Source organism: Plectropomus leopardus, chromosome 10, assembly GCF_008729295.1.
Source record: "Plectropomus leopardus isolate mb chromosome 10, YSFRI_Pleo_2.0, whole genome shotgun sequence".
NCBI classification, from domain to species: domain Eukaryota; kingdom Metazoa; phylum Chordata; class Actinopteri; order Perciformes; family Serranidae; genus Plectropomus; species Plectropomus leopardus.
This window is the reverse complement of record NC_056472.1, coordinates 28,254,993-28,274,004: the sequence shown is the minus strand read 5'-3', so window position 1 is coordinate 28,274,004 and position 19,012 is coordinate 28,254,993. Positions and strand designations below refer to the sequence as shown.

The window sequence follows — 19,012 nt, the reverse complement described above, 5'->3', positions numbered from 1 at the left end:
TTTTTTAATTTTTTTTTAACTTAAGTCCTTCCTCTGAATGCTTGCAGATACTTTTCTTGGATGCTTCTGAGGATTTAACCGTAGCGTCCGCCATTCCAGCCTGCACCGGACATCAGAAAGGCATTTGATTTTTACCTCGGAAACATACTAAATTTCAACTGGATTGCAAATTTGGTTGACAATATTTTAAATCTAAGGACATACGAATTTCAAGTTGTTGGCTTCAACATTATGATGTTTTTCTCGACGTTGAGTTTTGGTCTCCATACCTCAAGAATAAATGTCGTTATTCTGCGTTAAGATGATGTCTGCATGAGACGTTTGAAACACGGTGGAGTTTGGTTACTTAACAAGACAACTTAAAACTAACAAAGTATAAGTGTCATCTGTCGTCAGTGTTGTAAGTTGATTGATATTGGCATCAGACGTTCTGCTGGGATATTCCTGGCTGCTGATCCTATATGCTATAGTCTATTCTCCCTTCCTTAAAAAAAAAATTGAATAAATAATATTATAATATAATATTATAATATCAGGAGAGAACAACAGAATCAGGCACATAAACCACAATGAAATGCAGTGCTAAACAGAAAAAGGCAACAAAACAATCGTAAAATAAATCTAATAATTTCTCTCCCCTTCTGCTCTGGGTAGTTGACCTCAATTTCATTGCGCATGCCCGTGAAAATCACAGAAACCTGACACCAAAACTCTGGCATAATGTGAAATACAGAGAGCTTTTGCTCAATCAGCATTGTGTGAACTTGTTTGACATATAAAAGTCCCACAATCCAGCTTTAACTTCCAATGTCATAACACTAACTAACAAGCTCCAAACAGGCGACTTTCATGTTGTCACAAGACCATAAAATGATGAGAACTGACGCTGATTTATTGCTGTGCTTTTGCTCCAATGTCTTTACACAGTATACCTGCAGTGCAGCACTGCTGAAGTAATACAAACTAGCAACAGATAAATTAATTAGGAATCTGTCCTTTTGCTAGCCTTTGACTGTATTGTTTTCAACAGCAGCAGCACTCCTGCAAGTTTCTGTGAAAATATTAGTTAATTATAGTGCATAAGGCTCATTAAAGCCCCCCGAGAGAATACAGTGGCAATGTGGACTTAACACTGAGTAAGCAGATTATAAATTAGACGCTTTATAGTGTGACTATGCATTTATTTTAGCAAACAATGGTAGCCTTAATCAGAAGGGATAATGTGCTTCACCAGTGCAAATGTTTTTTTGCACAGTAATCTAAAGGGATTGTGAGAAACACACACACAGGCAGACATGCAGATAAGAGGTTTGGAAGGACGCCAAAACACTACTGGTGAACAGCAACAAAGTTGCCCTTTGTTCTTTGCCCTTTGTTTCATTTCAAAGAGGAGTCTTCACAAACAGCAGCTAAACACTTTTGTTTTTATCATCGTCTAACACTCCTACAGGAAAAATGTCTCCATTTAAGTCAGAAATAGAACCTATAAGCACAGCTAAAATAATATGGTAAAGCTGTGTTAGAATACCAAACAATGTGGCTTAAAGGGACAGTTCACCCCAAAGTAAAAAAAAAAACCATTGTTTTCCTCTTACCTGTACTGCTGTTAACCCTTTAACACCTGGGTCTACGCCAGTGTTCTTGCGCTGCCCAAAAAAAAAACAAGGGAAAATGTCCAGATAGCTATGTAATTCTCTTAATTGTATATTTAAAATTATCTTTCAGAAAAAAATGAATTGAATCATGTAATATTTAACCAGTTTCAGGTATTTTTTTGTAACTTTTTAGTAATTTCTTGCTAATTTTGGACCATTTCTCGTTGCTCATTGCCCCCTTTCCATGTTTTTCAAAGAAATCAAGCCAATAGATTTAATCAGTCTAGATTGTTTTGGAGTCAGTTGCCAAATGAAGATACTGGCAGCATAGATGTCTGCCTTTTCTCCAATATAATGGAACTAGATGGCTTGTGGTGCTTAAAGCACCAAAAAATTACTTTTGAAAACCTCAGCAGCAATGTCTCTTTCCAGAAATAATGACGCACTTACTCAAGATAATCCTTGTTGCAAACAGTTTCATTTGGGAGCTATTTTCTTTCAGCATGCAACTACACATTGGCAAGAGGCTTGTGCTCGTGACAGTGTGAGATGTAAACATCAATGGCGTCCACTTCAGCTGAGCTGTATTAACGAGCTCAGCGGTGATCGGTGAGCTAACAGTGATGCGGTTGGTGGGTGTAGTTTGGCAGAAAGAAGATTGGTTCTTACATGAAACTGCTCACAACAAGGTCTGTGGATTATCTTGAGTAACTTGAGGTCATGATTTCTGGAATGAGACATTGTTGAGTTTTTCAAATGTTTTTTTTCTTTTGGCACTTTGAGCATCACAAGCAGAGTGCTATCTAGTTGCATTATATTGGAGAGAAGGCAGACATCTCTACAGCTGAAATCTCCAACACTTAGAAACCCACACCAAAACCATCTAGACTGATAAACAGCACTTTGGGTAAAAGAAAAAATGTTTATTTGGGAGTTTCTGTTTCTTTAAAGTCAAATTCGTACATTATAATTTTCTCAATAAAATTTGAAAGCTGTTGTGTTTCTCAGTCAGTCTAACATATCAGGTTGTCAAAACAAATGAGGCAGGTGGGAAAGCTAGTAGGTCTAACAGTGTTGGAGATTTGATCCCTGGCTTCTTGTCCACATGTTGAAATGCCTTAAAGGAAAACAGAAACCCAAATTGCTGCTGGTGTCTGAAGGTGAGGGGAAAATGTGTCCTTTTGTACAGAAGTGTTTGCCAAAGTGATGTAATGTAAACAATGGCTCAAACAAGGGATTTTTTCTCCTGATGTACATAAGTACTGTCCGTGCAGAATCTCTAAAATAAAAAATAAAAAGTTGCATGCGTGACACTAAGACAGAAACAACCAGCGTGCCTCGCTCTGTTCCCCATTGGACAACAAAATAGACAGCTTTCCAGAGCACTACTCTAGCCAGAAAGTTCAGCCCAAACCAGTCCCAGCCCAAGAGCTTTGGGTGCAAACCTGACCTGACGCCAGTGTTCGAAAGTTCAAAAAACTCTAAAAAGGCTCTAAACAGTTTGTGGCTTGCTCCCTTCCTGACGATGGCACTTATAATGATCTCCAACGGTTCCCCCCCAAGAGTCACAGCCAAAAACTCCCCATGTAAAACATCTATAGAAAACGTCTGCATCCAATTCTCCACTGTGTATCCACATGTTTCGAACACTTTCCGAGGTTTCTCCAGAACATAGCTGAATACATTACTTCTGTGTCACGCTATTGCCTCCGCAGATCTCTGAAGCTTCTCTACAGATTTAGAAGTCTATTGGCAAAGTGATGCCTCAGATTGTATCTGTCCTTGATTTTTGTATGCATTCATGCCGCTCCATAATTTTGTTTTGTGCCACATGATGCAACCAGAAACGGGCATTTACCACATTTTCTGTGGTGTAAACAAGAGTGGTTTTGGTCTCAGCGTGAGCATAAAGTAACAAAAAACCTAAAGTTTGGATTGATTTCAGAATGCCGCTCTGTAGGATGTTGTTAAAAAGAGCTGCCGTCCATGTTACCCATTCATCATCCTTGTTCTTGTGCATTTATGTGCAACATATGTTATTTTGTGTGAGTTCTCGATTCTATTTTTTACCTCTCTGTCTGGAGAGCCCTTTGTAGGCTAAGGCCTAATATTGTAAACTATTCTACTTCCAAATTTGCAGTCTGTGTTTTCCAGCAGCCAAACATGTGTATAGAAAGCACGCTTTTCCTACTTTTGAGCCACTGAGTCATCCCTCTGGATCTGGCAGTAGCTCCGCCTGTTTTGAGCAGACAAATGTGTGTCAGTGTCATTACAGCAGACTGAGAGCAACATGGGCTGCCTTGACTCAGAGACAGAGGTGACTGGGTTCACATCTCTGCTCTTTTGCTCTGGAGATAAGGAAATGAAATAGAAACAGAGGGATGAGGTACAACATCTGCCTCCCGTACAATGAACGTCGTGATGTCTGCTGCTCAACCCCGTGATCCATAGCAAATCAAGGTGGAAAAAATGGTTCTGAATGTTGGCTTTTGTCTGCTCTCGGCATTTCTTGAGAGTGAGATCAGTCCTGCTCCATTTCTGAGAAGGTACAGCTTGGGTCTGAAGCCAGCAATCAAATTCAGGCTGCATTCCCTGCAGACTATTCAGTGGCAGCGGAGGAAACTTTATAGCCTATCATTAACCAAAGTTTCGGTAAAGAGAAAAATTTAGGGAGGAATTTGGTTAGGGAATTTGCAGCCTGAAACTGCAAAAATGCTTTGTTTAGAACAGACCTGGATAAGTTGTTGCTGCTGTGTTTTAGGGTTGAAACCAACTGATTTTATTGATTAGATTTGCAGAGTCTGATGCAGATCACAGATTTGTCCTTTTGATAAATCTTTGCAGAGAAAACCCTCGCACAAGGACATGTCAAAGAGCCACGGCTTATTTCTAAGAATTAACCACAAGGCTTTGCAGTACATTGATAACAATCACGTCTCATCTATTACACATTCCTATCTCCACGCAGTCAAGTGTAATGATCAATTACACAAAGTGACATGTGATTTTGTTTACCTAAACTAATTACATTATTGAGTAATCGTATGACACATGCACATGACCCCATTCATCTTACTGACCTCCATATTGCCCATCGTGTTTACACGTGTATGCATACACAAGAATTAGCCAACTTAATGCCAGCATAAACAGCATGGTTTCTCTCAACCATTATCAGACATAAGTGCAACGATTATCCCTTTTTTCTCCACCCCTTCCTTCAAAGACGACACAGCGTAGCTTACCGGTAGCCTGCAGCTGCAGTTTAAGAGTGGAAGAAGCACAGTCCTGATTGTTATTTAGCTTGCCAGCCTCTGGCGATGAGCTTAAAAGTAAGTCTTTTGTAGTTTTACCCTCCAACAACTTCATCCTCCATCCTTCATTTTGTATACCACCGCCCATCTCCCAGGCCACCCACCCCCCTGAGCTGACTTTAGTGAACACCAGCTGCTAACTGTGGTGTGCCTGGTGCTTCTAAGTCAGTCTAATAGTTGCAAAAAGCATCACTTAGTTTTTTATTGTTGACCATATTTTGAATTAAGTCAGTTAAACTGAGACATAGTTGTGGATTACACCTACGAAGGTACTATAATTTTATATATACATTTTTATATATTGTTTATTTTATATGTTATTTACTTTTTTAAAAGATATGTTAATATTTTTTCGTATTCCAAAGTCTACTTTCAGGTCTATGTAACTTGGCCAGTATACCGCAGTTGTCTCTCAAGAAGAGTGTGTGGCTTTACGGCACTACACGCACGCACGCACGCACGCACGCACGCGCACACACACACACACACACACACACACACACACACACACTAGCCTTTAGCTAAAAAGAAGCCAGTTAGCTCGTCTGTCCTTGTCGATCCTTATAAGTAAGCCTTATAAGTTTGCAACCTACCAAACCTTTCTCACTCGCATGTAATAAATTACAATTTCCAAAGTGGCCATTTAGCCAAAGCCCGTAGACTTCATGGCAACAGTTTGCTTGAATATTTACATACTGATGAGCTGTAGACGCTAGCAGAGTCGTGTCTATGTGAAGTCACTGTAGCTTGTAAGGCGGTTCTGGCGGACATGGTTCTTCATCCTCTCACGTCTTTTCTGGCACTGCATCCCTCACCTTGTTAACAAATGCAAGTTTTCTATGACAGGAAGGCGTGTGTGTTTTACGACAGTGGTCTTGCAGTCAGAGACCTTTGATGTCCAATACGTCAGACAGTGCTGTCCACCACCCTCTCCATGTGACCAAATGATGTATAAACGTTCATCTACTAATCTACTTGGTGATGTCTGTGGTTGTCTTTGATGCCATATGTCCCTCTTGTTATGTCTGGCAACGTTTGCTTTTCTCTTTGTTAGCTGCACTCAGGTCTCTCTTGCAAAAGAGATATTGATCTCAGTGCATACTGAGACATGCATGTTGGTTTTTCCTTTAATCTGTCAGTGTCAGCATCTGAAAACCTGCCCGATCATCAGTTAGAGAACGGCAGCCATTACAGATAAGGCAATGAAAACACTATTTGAGGGTTTTTTATTTACTTGCCAACCAGTGTTTGTAATAAAAACGAGCATTCGATCAGAGCATGCTTAGTTGACACCCTGCTGTTCAGTATGCATACATTTAATACCACCAATAATCATTTTAAAGTGCAAAGGTCTTTGATAAAAACAGATTAAATCAAATATATACAGATTTATTCTTGTTAGGTCTTGACCGTCATTGCTTGCTATTCTTAGAGGGATGCAATGATTTGGTGTCCACTCCATGTACATGTATGGGATAGGACAAAACACAGCAACAGTCCACAGCAGGGATTCACTACTTGCGTTGCTCAGGGGCCACTTCTGTAAAATGAGAGGAGGCCGGGGGCCAGTTTCCAGGATTTGAGGACATTCAGGGCTAAGCCTGGAACTCAGTCTGGCTTTATGGAGGATCCTCCCCTGGCACTTTTTAATAAACAAGCCCTATTTTGGTGCTTTTTTGTGCTCTCTGGCACCCTTTTTTTACATTCACAGTTCCAAAAGAAATTCGATGTCAAGTCAAATCAACTTTATTTATATAGAACATTTCGTACAATGTAAGCTCAATGTGCTTCACAAACAGCAAATATGCACAAAATAGAATAAAATAGGCCGTTGACTGCAAATTGAAATACATATACAGAGAAGAGAAAAGAAAAAAGTAATTGTGATATTCATAAAAGAAATACACATTGTTCAGTCCCTGCCCATCCTCCAACACAGAGAGATAGAAGGAAAGAGAGACGGACGGAGAGATTAATGCACTATTTAACCATTTGCCTGAGAGAACAAGTAGGTCTTAAACTTGCTTTTTTAAAAGATAAGACAGTGACATGATGTGATTCAGTATTTTCATCATGGCTTGGAAAATGGTTGGTGGGCCAGCTGGTAACCCATTGTGGGCCACGGACCGTAACTTGAGTATCACTGATCTAGAGTCAGCCTGCTGCTGTCAGCTGGGTCTCAGTTAAAATCAGATGTTGACGCTTGAATAATAACAAAACTGTGACTAGAGTCTGAAATCAGTCTCACACCCAGGATTGTCATGGTGGCCTAGTAAAGATACGGTCAGACCATAAAATTACGACCACAGTTACCAATTAAGTTGTTAAGTTCAATTAATTTTATTGATAATTTCTATTCCACAATGTTAATGGTGTTCACAGTGCACACAAAGACGCTTTTGTCTTTATGGAGATTAAAGACATGTTTTTGGCCGTTTGGCACTTGTCAAGATTCAGTGATTAAATGTGGTTAAACTAAACAACAAATTACGCTTATTAACATTACTTTCATCTCTTTTGGTAAATAATCTCGTTAGGCTCTATTCATCTGCACAATGCGACCTCAGAGCTGTATATCAGCGATGCTGGTCTGGTAGAGCAGCTCAGTTGGCAGGAGAAAATGTTGGCATTGTACGTTTCTGCAAAGCAATGATACATTAAATTTGGACATTTCATACATATATCAATATTTCTAATATGGCGAAATGTATGACCTCACTTTGTCATCAGGAGGTGCAGAGGATGGTGGATGGCATGACACCTGCCAAGCTGCAGATCACTGTTTGAGACCAACAAACAAAATGTGTTGTTTAAAGTGAGTCATTGTTGCGTATCCTGAATGTGGGTGTTTTCAGGGACATTTTGCTCTTTTTCCACAGAGGATAGTAGCACAAAAAGTGGTTATTTTTTTTATCAGGACAGATTTTTTTTTTTTTTAATCCCCAGCTGGGATTCTGCCACCAAAAGCAAATTTTTAATGTCAAAATATGATCTGTTCCTAACCTTAACAAAGCGTTTTGTTGTCCCTTAACCAAACCACATGTTAACCTCAACTGTTGAAACATGAAACATTAAGTTTCAATTTATCTGCTACATGATAATGTACAAATGTAATGTGTCTGAGGTGTGCAGAAATGTACAATGCCATAATTTAATCTGTTGATTAGGTTGGGCAAAGGCAAATAGATGCTAACTAAGCTGCCAGCTGGTGCTTTTATAGAGCTTTACATTTGCCAGACTGGACTGAGTAAAAAAAAAAAAAAAGAAAGAAAAAAAGTTCAACAATTACAGAAATGACACTATAAAATTCTAATTTTGACCTAAGAAGTAAAAAATGTTAGATACTAGGATTCAATACACTATAATTATGCTATCATGGTTTTGGTTTACTATGTAATAACAGATGTGTATCATACTCTTGAGACTTATCTTTTCCTGGCAGGACTGAGCTTCCATACATCAGCTGTGGTGTTTTTCCTCAGCAGGTGTGTAGCGGAGGAATGACAACAGTGGTGTTGTGTGTCGTCCCGTTGCACCCTTTCACTCAGACTTGGGTTCACTCCCGGTGTAGCATGTGTGTCTGATTTGTGAGTAATGACATGTATCTCCAGCGAGCATGGGTGGTCTCAAACCTTGTCGACCTTAAAGTGAAAGTCAAGCAGAGTAAACAAAGCTGCTGTCGTGGTAAAAAAAAATGGTTTCCATTTTGATAAACTACACAAGTAGTCGATGGAATGACTTGTGGTAACTCTGTATATTTTGCATGTTGGGATCTGTGCTGTTTAGTCTAGTCCGAGGATTGTGTCCTTGAGGAAAAAAACCTGCTCTGTATTGTTTTTGTGTTTGGAAAGATAGACAGTGGACTGGATCTTTTTGCTGCTCTGAAACTGATACATTTTTCTCATGCTCAATGTCCACTTGATATCCTGTACACCACCGCAAAGACAAGGCGAGGGGTTTCATTCCTCTTACTCTAGCTTGGTGGTGCAATTAGAGGCCCTTTAAAAAAAATTCAGTTGTCAAAAAAGTTGCCAAATCTTAGGTTGAACCATCGTCTTTAACAATAAATCTTTGAATGTCACAGTTACGGCTAAAAATGACGACAGACAAAAACAAGTTTTCTGATTTCACATACCTCTGAATCGAAATCAAATGCCCAGTATTGACTATTGTTGTTGTTAGCACTTAGTCACACTGATCTGCTCGATACAACAGTTCTACAAGCGCCATTTATTAGTCAACAGTGAAGTGACACAGATTATGATTGGTTTGTTTATTTAATCATTTATTTGGCTCCACTAGTGCAAATGGTTCCAGAAATAGACCGGTACTGGTTTGTTCCCAAGCACATTAACATTCCTGAACACTAAGTACTGCTTAACCCTTTAAAACTTGAGCAAATCTTCCAAAAACATGGAAAACAGGTAATAAGAAACTTTAAAAAAATGACTAAAAATTTGTAAAAAGGAAAATTAACCAAAAAAAAGGAAAAGTAAAAGAACAAAAAAACCCACATATGTGTGTGTGTGTGTGTGTGTGTGTGTGTGTGTGTGTGTGTGTATATGTGTGTGTTTAGTGTTCTTGGTACTTACCAATTAGAAAATTTTCTTATGATTCATTTTTTAACAGATTTATTTTGATGAATTTCTTCAGATAAGATTTATGAACGCTTCCATTGTTTTTACCAAGGTCTAAAAGCCAGATATAGTAAACGAATAAGTAGAACACTGGCTCAAAAATATTTTTGATAAAGGATAGAGTACAGTTTAAAACAGGAACATGAACAGTTCTTGTTCCTTAAAAAAAAAACAACACTTTTTATACTCACATTTCTTACACTCATCATGGAGACAGATGTTTAGTTGACTCACCTAACCTGCAGTGTTTATTAGTCACATTTTCGGCTGCGTCTGTATTCCCTTAGTTGGTTTGAAGCTGTTGCAGCATTGCTAAAAGTTGCTATGTCTCATGTTTAATTGGCTTGTGTCACCATGCACACCCCCTACAGGTGGCATGCTCTGGCAGGGCCGGTTCGTCAGGCCTGATCTGAATCAGTCCTGGTTCATAGTCTTAATCACAGGCTGCATATTTAACAACTATATGTTTTTCTTTTTACTCTGCAGGAAGAAGCCCGCTGATGGCAATGAAGTTGTCAAATCAAACCCTTCAAAGCGCCACCGGGATCGGCTGAATGGGGAGCTGGACCGGCTGACCGACCTCCTGCCCTTTCCCGCGGAGGTCCGCTCACGTCTGGACAAACTGTCGGTCCTTCGCCTCAGCGTGGGTTACCTGAGGGTCAAAAGCTACTTCAAAGGTGAGGATGAGTCTGGATCAGATAGCAGCCAGTGCTAACAGTCGGTGAAACTGGAACTGATTTGAGAGAACATATGCAAATGTACCGGCAGTGACAGCCAAGGCAGGAATGAGAAGCATGCAGGAATCTGGTTTTAGGAAACAACACATCCTCAGTACTTGTAACCTTACTCCACCCTCTCTGTTAGCAACACCTACAATAGTACCTATGAAAAAAAATGTTTTTAAGATTCAAGTCTGCACTGTAAGTTGATTAAACTTACAGGCACCCTGGCTTTGAAAACATGACGAGTCATGTGTGAGTCAATTATATGTGAGTCACGCATATAACATCTCCACCACCCGCAGATGATAGTTTTCTTTGAGTTAAACAGACATTTTAGCCGAGGTGTTGGCAGACGGGCTGCTGAGTAAGTTGCCTGGTCGCCTCGGGCTGCACTGATGTTGTTAGAATTTATGCGTCTTGTCTCCGTTGCTTTGTGGTACATTTTCTGTGCATTGTTTTGCTTGTATGATCTTGTAGTTGGACCCGTTGCTCTGAATCTCTCTGCCAACAAAACCCGACTGACTCTGAACTGAATATTATCAGTATAAGATATCTTTATAGTTTATCCATTTTCATTTTTGAGTAGAGCTGGGTTTGGCAGAAGTCTTGAAAAGGCAAAAAACAGTACACCCTCCTCCTGCAGCTCTCTTCTCTCTGTCCTAAGCCCCTTTGTGACGACCACAGGCAAATGCACACACAGACACATACAGTAACCCAGTGTTTTCTATATACTTTTAATAATTTAATCTCATTTCATTAAGTTGCCTGCAGTGTATTAAGTCAGCCCCTTCTTGCCTTGCTCTCTCTCTCTCTCTCTCTCTGTCTCAGACCACAAAAGAGATAAGAGCCGCTTTTTCTCTGATAGTGCTCACAACAACCCGCATCAGCGTCCCACCTTTATACTGCCTTTGCTTTTTTTTCTCCAGTGTGTGATTATACACTGCATCGTGGCATCCAGCAATCAAAAGAGGCATGACAGGGATGACATTAAACACACATGCGTCTGCCTCTAGTATGACATATAATGTAGGTGTGGGCAGCGCAATAACAAAGGCGTAATATGTCAATCACAGTTATTTACCGTCTCTATTATATGACAGCTGATCTCCTCTTCTCGGAGGGCATTGAGCTCCTGAATCTCATTGTTTTTCCAGTTTGCGGACATTTGCACCCGCTGTTTTTCTTCTTTGTATTAGCCGTTATGCAAACAGCTGCTATTTAAATTTCCTGCAGTGGGTCGCATGCATAAACATCAATCGTTGTCAAGATGTCACACTCGTGCCACCCATGGTCACAGCTTTCCGATTTAAACAGACTTTGTTTTACTACCTCTGTTCCCCGCTCAGAGGCGAGACCACTTTGTCCCCCCTTTGTCCATGATCGGACATTATACACAGAAGGGTGAGCCAGCATAGCGGCGTGATATTCCGCCTTGAACAGGCAATGTAAATGCGGCTAAGAATTAGCTGCTAAGCACCCCACGGTCCCTCTTCCTTGCTCCCCCGGCTGCGGACTGCAGCTCTGGAGAAGCACCCTTGCTTGGTGACTATTGTATTCAGCCGGCTCCAACCCCCCCAGCACCAGGTGTCAGTGGTGGCCAGCAGCATCACCAGGTCTAACCTGTGTAACGACAGCAACTGAAAGTTCGTTGATCTGGCGGAGAGACGGGGCTGTCCATTCTGTATGTTCCCCAGAAACTGAGGTTTGCACTGGCTGGATTTGGGTTGCTACTACTGCTGATTGGAGGTCATTCTGCGGAGTTGCTGCCGGCTGAACTGCATTTGTAGAGTAGCCAATAAAAACATGCTCTTTCTAAAATGATCTGTGATTGGCTGAAGTCTCTTTCACTGGCCAGAATTTCTAAAGCCTGAAAACAGAGCCAAGAGGAAGCGCAAAAGTCTAGTTTTCGTACGGTAAACTTGAATTACAATATTCTCAAAGTTCATAATGGGACTTTTTGAGGGTTCTTCTGAATAATGTATTTTGTGCAACCTGTTATTACACAACTTGTTTATGTATACAGTAGCTCACATTGTTCACCCAGTGAAATGATGAATGAAATGAAAGGAAGACCTAAAAGAGCCAGAATACAAAACGTTTGTAGTTGCAGACTGTAATTAGCACAGTGGTTTGCAGTGTGAACATCCAGTATGAATGGACGTGTTTCATGCAGACAGAGGAGTTGTGACATTCCAACGCTGCTTGTTCTCACACCCTTTTGCCTACTTTCTTTCGCTATGCAGGCGAGATAGGCTGAAGAGCTGTAGTTGCACCATTGTGTAATCATTTCAAGTAGCAGTTTCCATAAAGTTGCTCACCTGCATTAACAACTTGACATTTTTAACCTTTGATAAACTTTCCCCAGCTTTGTTTATGTGCTTAAATTCCATCTGTTTTTCTACTTATAGACATTTTTCTTAGGATGTTTTCTCGATGTCTCAGAAATTCTTTATGCCAATTATCTTATTGTGTTAACCCCAGCGTTTGTAACTAATGACATATGGCTAGAAGTTTAGAAGTGGAACTCGGGCTTGTAAACTTTGGTTCTGAATTACGTGCATCCAAAGAGATTTTGATCTGAATTGGACTACCTAAAATATAGGTGAAATTAAGTCAATCAGTCTACATACGGTGTATTATTTGTGTGGCTGTGTGCACCAGACAGTGGCATTCTGTCCACCACAAACCACTACAGCCCTAAAAGGTGCATCCTCTCTGGTACAGGTTCTGTCATGCAGTTAAAGAAATGTTTTTCTAGTCTTCCATGCAAGACGGCTTCTATGTACATGGTTTCCCTCCACTGTATTTATACATGGACAGACAGCACATGTAGAATATCAGCAGTCACGTCAAACTCCTATGAAACACCTGGGACCAGATGCTTTATTGTTTAAACTCGTAAGCTATGCACATGTCATTTCTTAACATAAACTGGTGCTGATAAACGAAGAACATGCAGAGCGAATATGCGCACCTCACGCCTCACCGGATGAGGTTCATAAAGCTGACATGAAGAATTGACATGCATTTTTCTGGTGTTATGCATTGTTGCCTTGAATACTATTGAATGTTTTCTTTTGCAGTCCTTTACCAGTCACTGTTGTCCTTATCTATCTCCGATTTTTCATGTACTGTCCTAATTTTAACCCACAGCACTCTCTAGTCAAAGGTCAGCCAAGTCACTGCACCAAAGTAACATTTGCAGACACATACAACCACAGAAAGCAGAAATGAAACTTTTTCTCTCTGCAGCACTGGGTGGACTAAGTGTGTAAACAGCAGCGCAGTTGCTATATGAAAATGTTGGCATTGCACATTTCTGCAAATCATACATAGGTTGCATTTGCCTACCTATTTTATCAAAGTTTCTAAAGTGATGTAGTATAAGAGCTAACTTTGTAACTGGGAGGCGGAGGGGGCGTTGGATGCCGTATCATATAGGCAAGATGCCTGAAAAACTCCACACCACTGTTTCAAACCAACAAACAACAAAACTGGTTGTATTGAGGGATCCGTCAATGTTTTTACTGTGGCTTTTAAAGCAGCAAGCGTGGGTCTTCTTAGGAGACCTGCTGATGTTTTTTCAGTGAAGATAGTTCCACGAAAAGTGATTGCTTTCCACGAGACATTGCTTCGTTTCCAGAGGGGATAGTGGCGCCCAAAATAGGTATTTTGAGCCAAAACATGATCTTTCCTGAAGTAATTGGTTCTTTTTTTTGCCTAAATTTAACCACAGCGCTCTTGAATACTAAAGTTTCATTTTAGCCGTTACACAATAAAATAATGTAATGTATCTGTGGTTTGCAATGCCAATATTTTTTCTCAGTCGACTAGGTTGCAGACAGCCTTTCTATAATTACTCCTTCCCCACCTACATTTTTTTTTAAGTTTATTTCACATCCAAAATATATAATTGCTGTTGAAAGTGTCAGGGCTCCTGCAGTCAAATAAAACCCAGAAAAGTAATATAATTAGTAAAAATCATTTGAAATTTTGGAAAAGTTACGAAAATATGTTGTGTTATGAAACTTCCACATAATGTAACAGCAAATGCATTTTCTTTGGCTGTCAACTAACATAAAATGCATCAATTTGTGACTTTTTATTTACCATCATGTACGTGATGGTAAATAAACGCCCCTAATGCATGCCAGCTAGCTGAAATCATGTCAGAATAAAGTTTGAATCTAATCTGTTTGAAAAATGTCGAGGGCAAGTGAGGCAAGAAAAAAAATGATATTATGGGTCCTTGAAAAGTTATGGAAAAGTTTTAAAATTTTATCTACGCAAATGTGTGGGAACCCTGAGGTGTGTGCTGATTTAAAAGTCCCTGGTAATGATGCATTCTTGTGCAGCCATTTTGGAAAAACATTACTTCTCTAATCAGTTTTGGTCGTGAATGCAGTGCTGCTCTCCTGCTGACTGAGTCGAGTGTTTTGACCACAAATAAACTTTAAACTGTGGGAAACGCTAACAACTGCACATTGGAAATATCCAGTGGTTCGTTGGAGAACATTGAACTTTACTGAAAACCTTAAAACTACCAATATAGTATATAGTAATAGTAAAAAACTCAAAATTAGTAATTCTCATGGAGAATTTATGTCTCTGTGCAGCTGTGCACACCGCAGACATCTTCCTCTCTGTGTTTATGCCTCTGCTCGTCTGCTTGACACTGCCTTACTCTTCACCCGTCTCCTTCAGTTGATTTGACATCAGCAGCAGTCAGACACACTGAAAAGACAGTCTGTGCCCTGTAGCAACTGAGGGCAGGATCAAAATCACATGTCACAACACACTACCCATGTGCAACCCATCACCCCATAAATACTGCTGCTCTGTCACTATAGATATACACTTAGTGTAGTTCACTTTGCTGTCTCAGTAATAACAAATAATCTTTGACCTTAGTTATTCATTCAATGGTCTGTTAATGATCGGTTTGTGCTGATGCACATAAAATAATCCAGCATGGCTCATAATCAGACAGGGTTACTGTGGGTGAGATGAGTTGTTTACAGAATCATCCATTAGTACTTATCAGTGCTTGGAGCCTGTCAGTCTGTGGGATATTGGCCTCCATTTCAAGATAGTCTTTGTTTGCTGAGGGGAAAGATTCACCACTCAGTAAATAGCTGTTAGCAGGCTGTTAGCTGGAAGAACAGGAAGTTTGTTGCAGCCTTGAGAGCATTTAGAAAAATGAGAAAACAATGGATGAGACAAGTTTGAAGGATGTCATTAGCAGAGCATCTTTGGTATGTTTACATTTACCGTGTGAAAGCTGATAGAGAGTCAAAGATGGTTCGGTGTGTTCGCAGGCCCTTTCATGACTCTGACATCTGAGTTCTGCACGCTGTGTTTGGTGCATTACATGTCAGAATATGGGCTGCACTTCACTCACATTGCTGCCGTACAAATTTTACACATAAAGGTCAGTTTAGCAGTCAGAAGGCGTGTTGCACAGCCTGCAGTATAATGTCCTCTGTTGATCTGGAGTTTGTCAAGACTAATAAAATGATCTCAGCTTCAACAGAACATTTTAGTTACTAAGTGGGAACATGGAGTTATAAAGCTGTTGGCGTTTTCCTGGCAGTACATAGATGCTATTGATGATAACATTTTGAAAAATGTACGGTCCAGTGTTTTTGAAGTCTGACCCACACGAGGTAATATGAAGGATAGACAGGCCTCTGCTGCTTTAGGTTTTGCTGTTGTGTCTACTATAGGTTTGTCACAATAATTAAGTTATGTTAAGGATGTATGGGCATGACCTTGATATTTTGCAGATCGTTGTGTTGACTTGTGTGCTTGTTTGCTCATGGATATCGTCAACATTTAACCAAAATGATGCAAGAATAAACAGCGGGGTTTTCCTGGTGGTTATAGGACTTGGACACAGCCATTGCCTTTTTATTTTCTCTCCACACCCGCCTATTTAAACAAATCAAAAGAAAAATAAAACTTTGAGGAGACACAGTCACTAGCTTACCAACCCCTTCAAACAAGCCAAAAATGCTGTCATTTGTAGTTTTAGTTTCTAATAACTTCATTCTCCACTCTGTAAAACCACCAGAAAACCATCTGTTTCTCAGGCCGACTATAACACACCTGCCGTATTATAGTGGTAAGCTTGTCTATTGGCCAATTTGTATTGTCTGACTGAGTAATTTTTGGCCTCTCCTGTTAAGGTACTATAATGTTATATGTACTTTTTTGTATGTACAAAACCATGTTAAATATTTCCAATGTCTAAAAACAGTAGAAGTATATATATATATATATATATATATATATTCCAATAGCACTCCTAATGAAGGTCCATCTCTAAAAATAAAAAATCTGTACTTGGTGACAGATGTTATAATTGCCACTGCCGCAAATAAATGGATGTTTGAGAAACCATGAATGCTATTACATTACTTTATACCAATGGCATGAAATAGTCTAAAAATGACCATAATATCATTTATCACTATCATTTTTTTAAACCAATTATTTCTCAACAAGAGTAGTAATTGTGACAGGCCTTTTACACGTTTCTCTCTAAGTTTCTGAAGATCTAAATCAATGGACTGCACCTGTAAACGTATTATCTTTGATGTGTACGTGACGGTTGCTTCTCATTGCTGACAGTGTGATGTGGGTCAAATCTGGGTCAACACATAATCAGCTGACACTTCCTCATTAAATTCCTCCTGACCTGGTTGAAAGTTGGTGGTAACCAGTGTTGACCAGGCTTCTTAATTAAATCAATAATAATGATGTTAAAAGTAGTTTTAAACTTGAAGAGACTAAGAGAGGGGAAGAATACATGCGTGAGAAAGAAGAAGAGAAAGGAAATTCAACTGGTAGTTATGTAATGTAAATTGTGCATAATTTCATGGTTTAGCAGTAAATTGTAGTAAACTGCAGACTGGTGTCTCGCTACTAACAGTTAACATAGATTATACATTCAATAGTCGTCCCATATTAACATTAACAACGCCTGTCCTGTGTAAAAGTGGTATTGAGGTGTGAATTAAAACAGACCGCCCCTGAACGCTTTCACAGGCATCAGACACGTTCACATAGACAGACACTCATTCTTTACCTGTTGGCACTGGCATGGATGTGAGATGTGATACGTCTGTAATGACATGGAGTGTCAGCCAACTTTCTCCTTATGTGACACGGCTGGTTGATTAGTGCCCAATCGAAGCCAAAAAAACTGTGTTGTTCATTATTAGGAAAGATATCAGATTGCAGCATGGAGGATCTCAGCGTTGCGTTTGTCTACTTTTAATAAAGTCATCAATCTTCTTCAGTATCACCTTTAGATGGCCACATACAAGTAAAGTTTGGACTAGACCCTTTGTTGTGTAATAGAGCTAATTTTAATAATTGAAAAGAAAGCGCATTGTTAGCATGAGTGCAACTCACTGCATGTTTACTCATGAGTGTAAGCTTCCTTTTTTATTCTGAAACAAGCATTTACATCTTAAAGAGGGTATTCAGAGCATATTAAACACGGGTCTTAACATGGAATTGGTAGGATTGTAATGATGCATCAAATCTGGATCAATACAGGGTTTCCCACATTCTTTAACTTGTGGCAACCCGCCACGTATTGATTCTGTACTTTCGGAGCAGGACCTACGTTAGAAGTGCTATTTCTCCACACTCTTGTAGCAAAGAGGATACTCTGGGCACAGATGGAGCAGCAGGACATCAGATGCATTGAAAGTGAAACTTAACTGTTCAGTGCGCTGGGTCTTAAGGTTTGCATTCACTCTCTTCTGCAGCAGCTGCTCCTCTCATCCATCAATCTGGTCTGATCAGCACTGATTGGATCGAAGGATTAATTGTCCAACCCACAATGCAAACTTCAGTGGAGTAAAAAAAATAACTCATGAAGAGTTCTGCCTGTGCCGCGTTCATGGACCTGTGTAAATATTTGAATTTAGAGAGGGGATATAGAATGATAGCACAAATGGAATTACTGCATTATATATCAATTAAATGATCAATGATCCAATATTATTGATACAAAGTGAAAAATCATTATATATTTTTGTCTTTTAAACCAAATTTATTTTGAAATTCCTGTTGCACGTCTATGTCACCATTTCCATCCACCTCCTTCTGAATCATTCAGACTGTGCTGACAGTCTAGCACCAGGCAGATCGTGGTAAGCAGCCAAAAAAGAAGACCCCTAGGAAGAGTATCGTGGCAGACTTTGTGATATAAGAAAATATCTTATCAAAGAATCAATGTAATATCGTATTATGTTAAAACTTCTCCTAGCGACTCCTAGGAGGTAACTGAGCAAGCTGCTACCATGTAACGACACTAACTTTATAGCAGTTTTAAACAATGGCAACAGTGCTAACAGAGTTAAAAGTTACAATGCATACAATGCAGTCTTGATCAGTGGTAACCACTTTAGTGTAGTGCAAAGTGGCGTCAATAAGCTAGCCGGTAGGATACAGACATTCACTAACATTAGAAGTATCACTGGCCCAGTTTACCACAACAAACCACAGATAAACTCAGATTACAGCATACTAGGGTAGCAAGACTTTATTCTCTACCCAGGATACTGTTACTCTTTTGTATCTTTACATCGCAAATAGTGTTTTCCTGCTATATTAAAGAAATACTGTTTCACAGAGATAATGGCCCCAGTCACTGTTTGAATCTTGTGAGAAAATGTTTTATAGCTGAAAGGTTTTGTAAAATGTTTAAAGACCTCTGCATAATGTTA

General features: G+C 39.6%; 1 protein-coding gene across 2 annotated transcripts in view; it reads left to right on the top strand.

The window, feature by feature from the left end:
* The window catches only part of ahr2 (aryl hydrocarbon receptor 2), a 45,684-nt gene that overhangs the window by 3,612 nt on the left and 23,060 nt on the right, over positions 1-19,012 (top strand). For both annotated transcript variants that reach the window (XM_042495063.1, XM_042495064.1), the window contains exon 2: positions 10,033-10,223. In XM_042495063.1, coding sequence (XP_042350997.1) covers positions 10,033-10,223 — 191 coding nt within the window. The remainder of the gene's footprint in view (positions 1-10,032; positions 10,224-19,012) is intronic.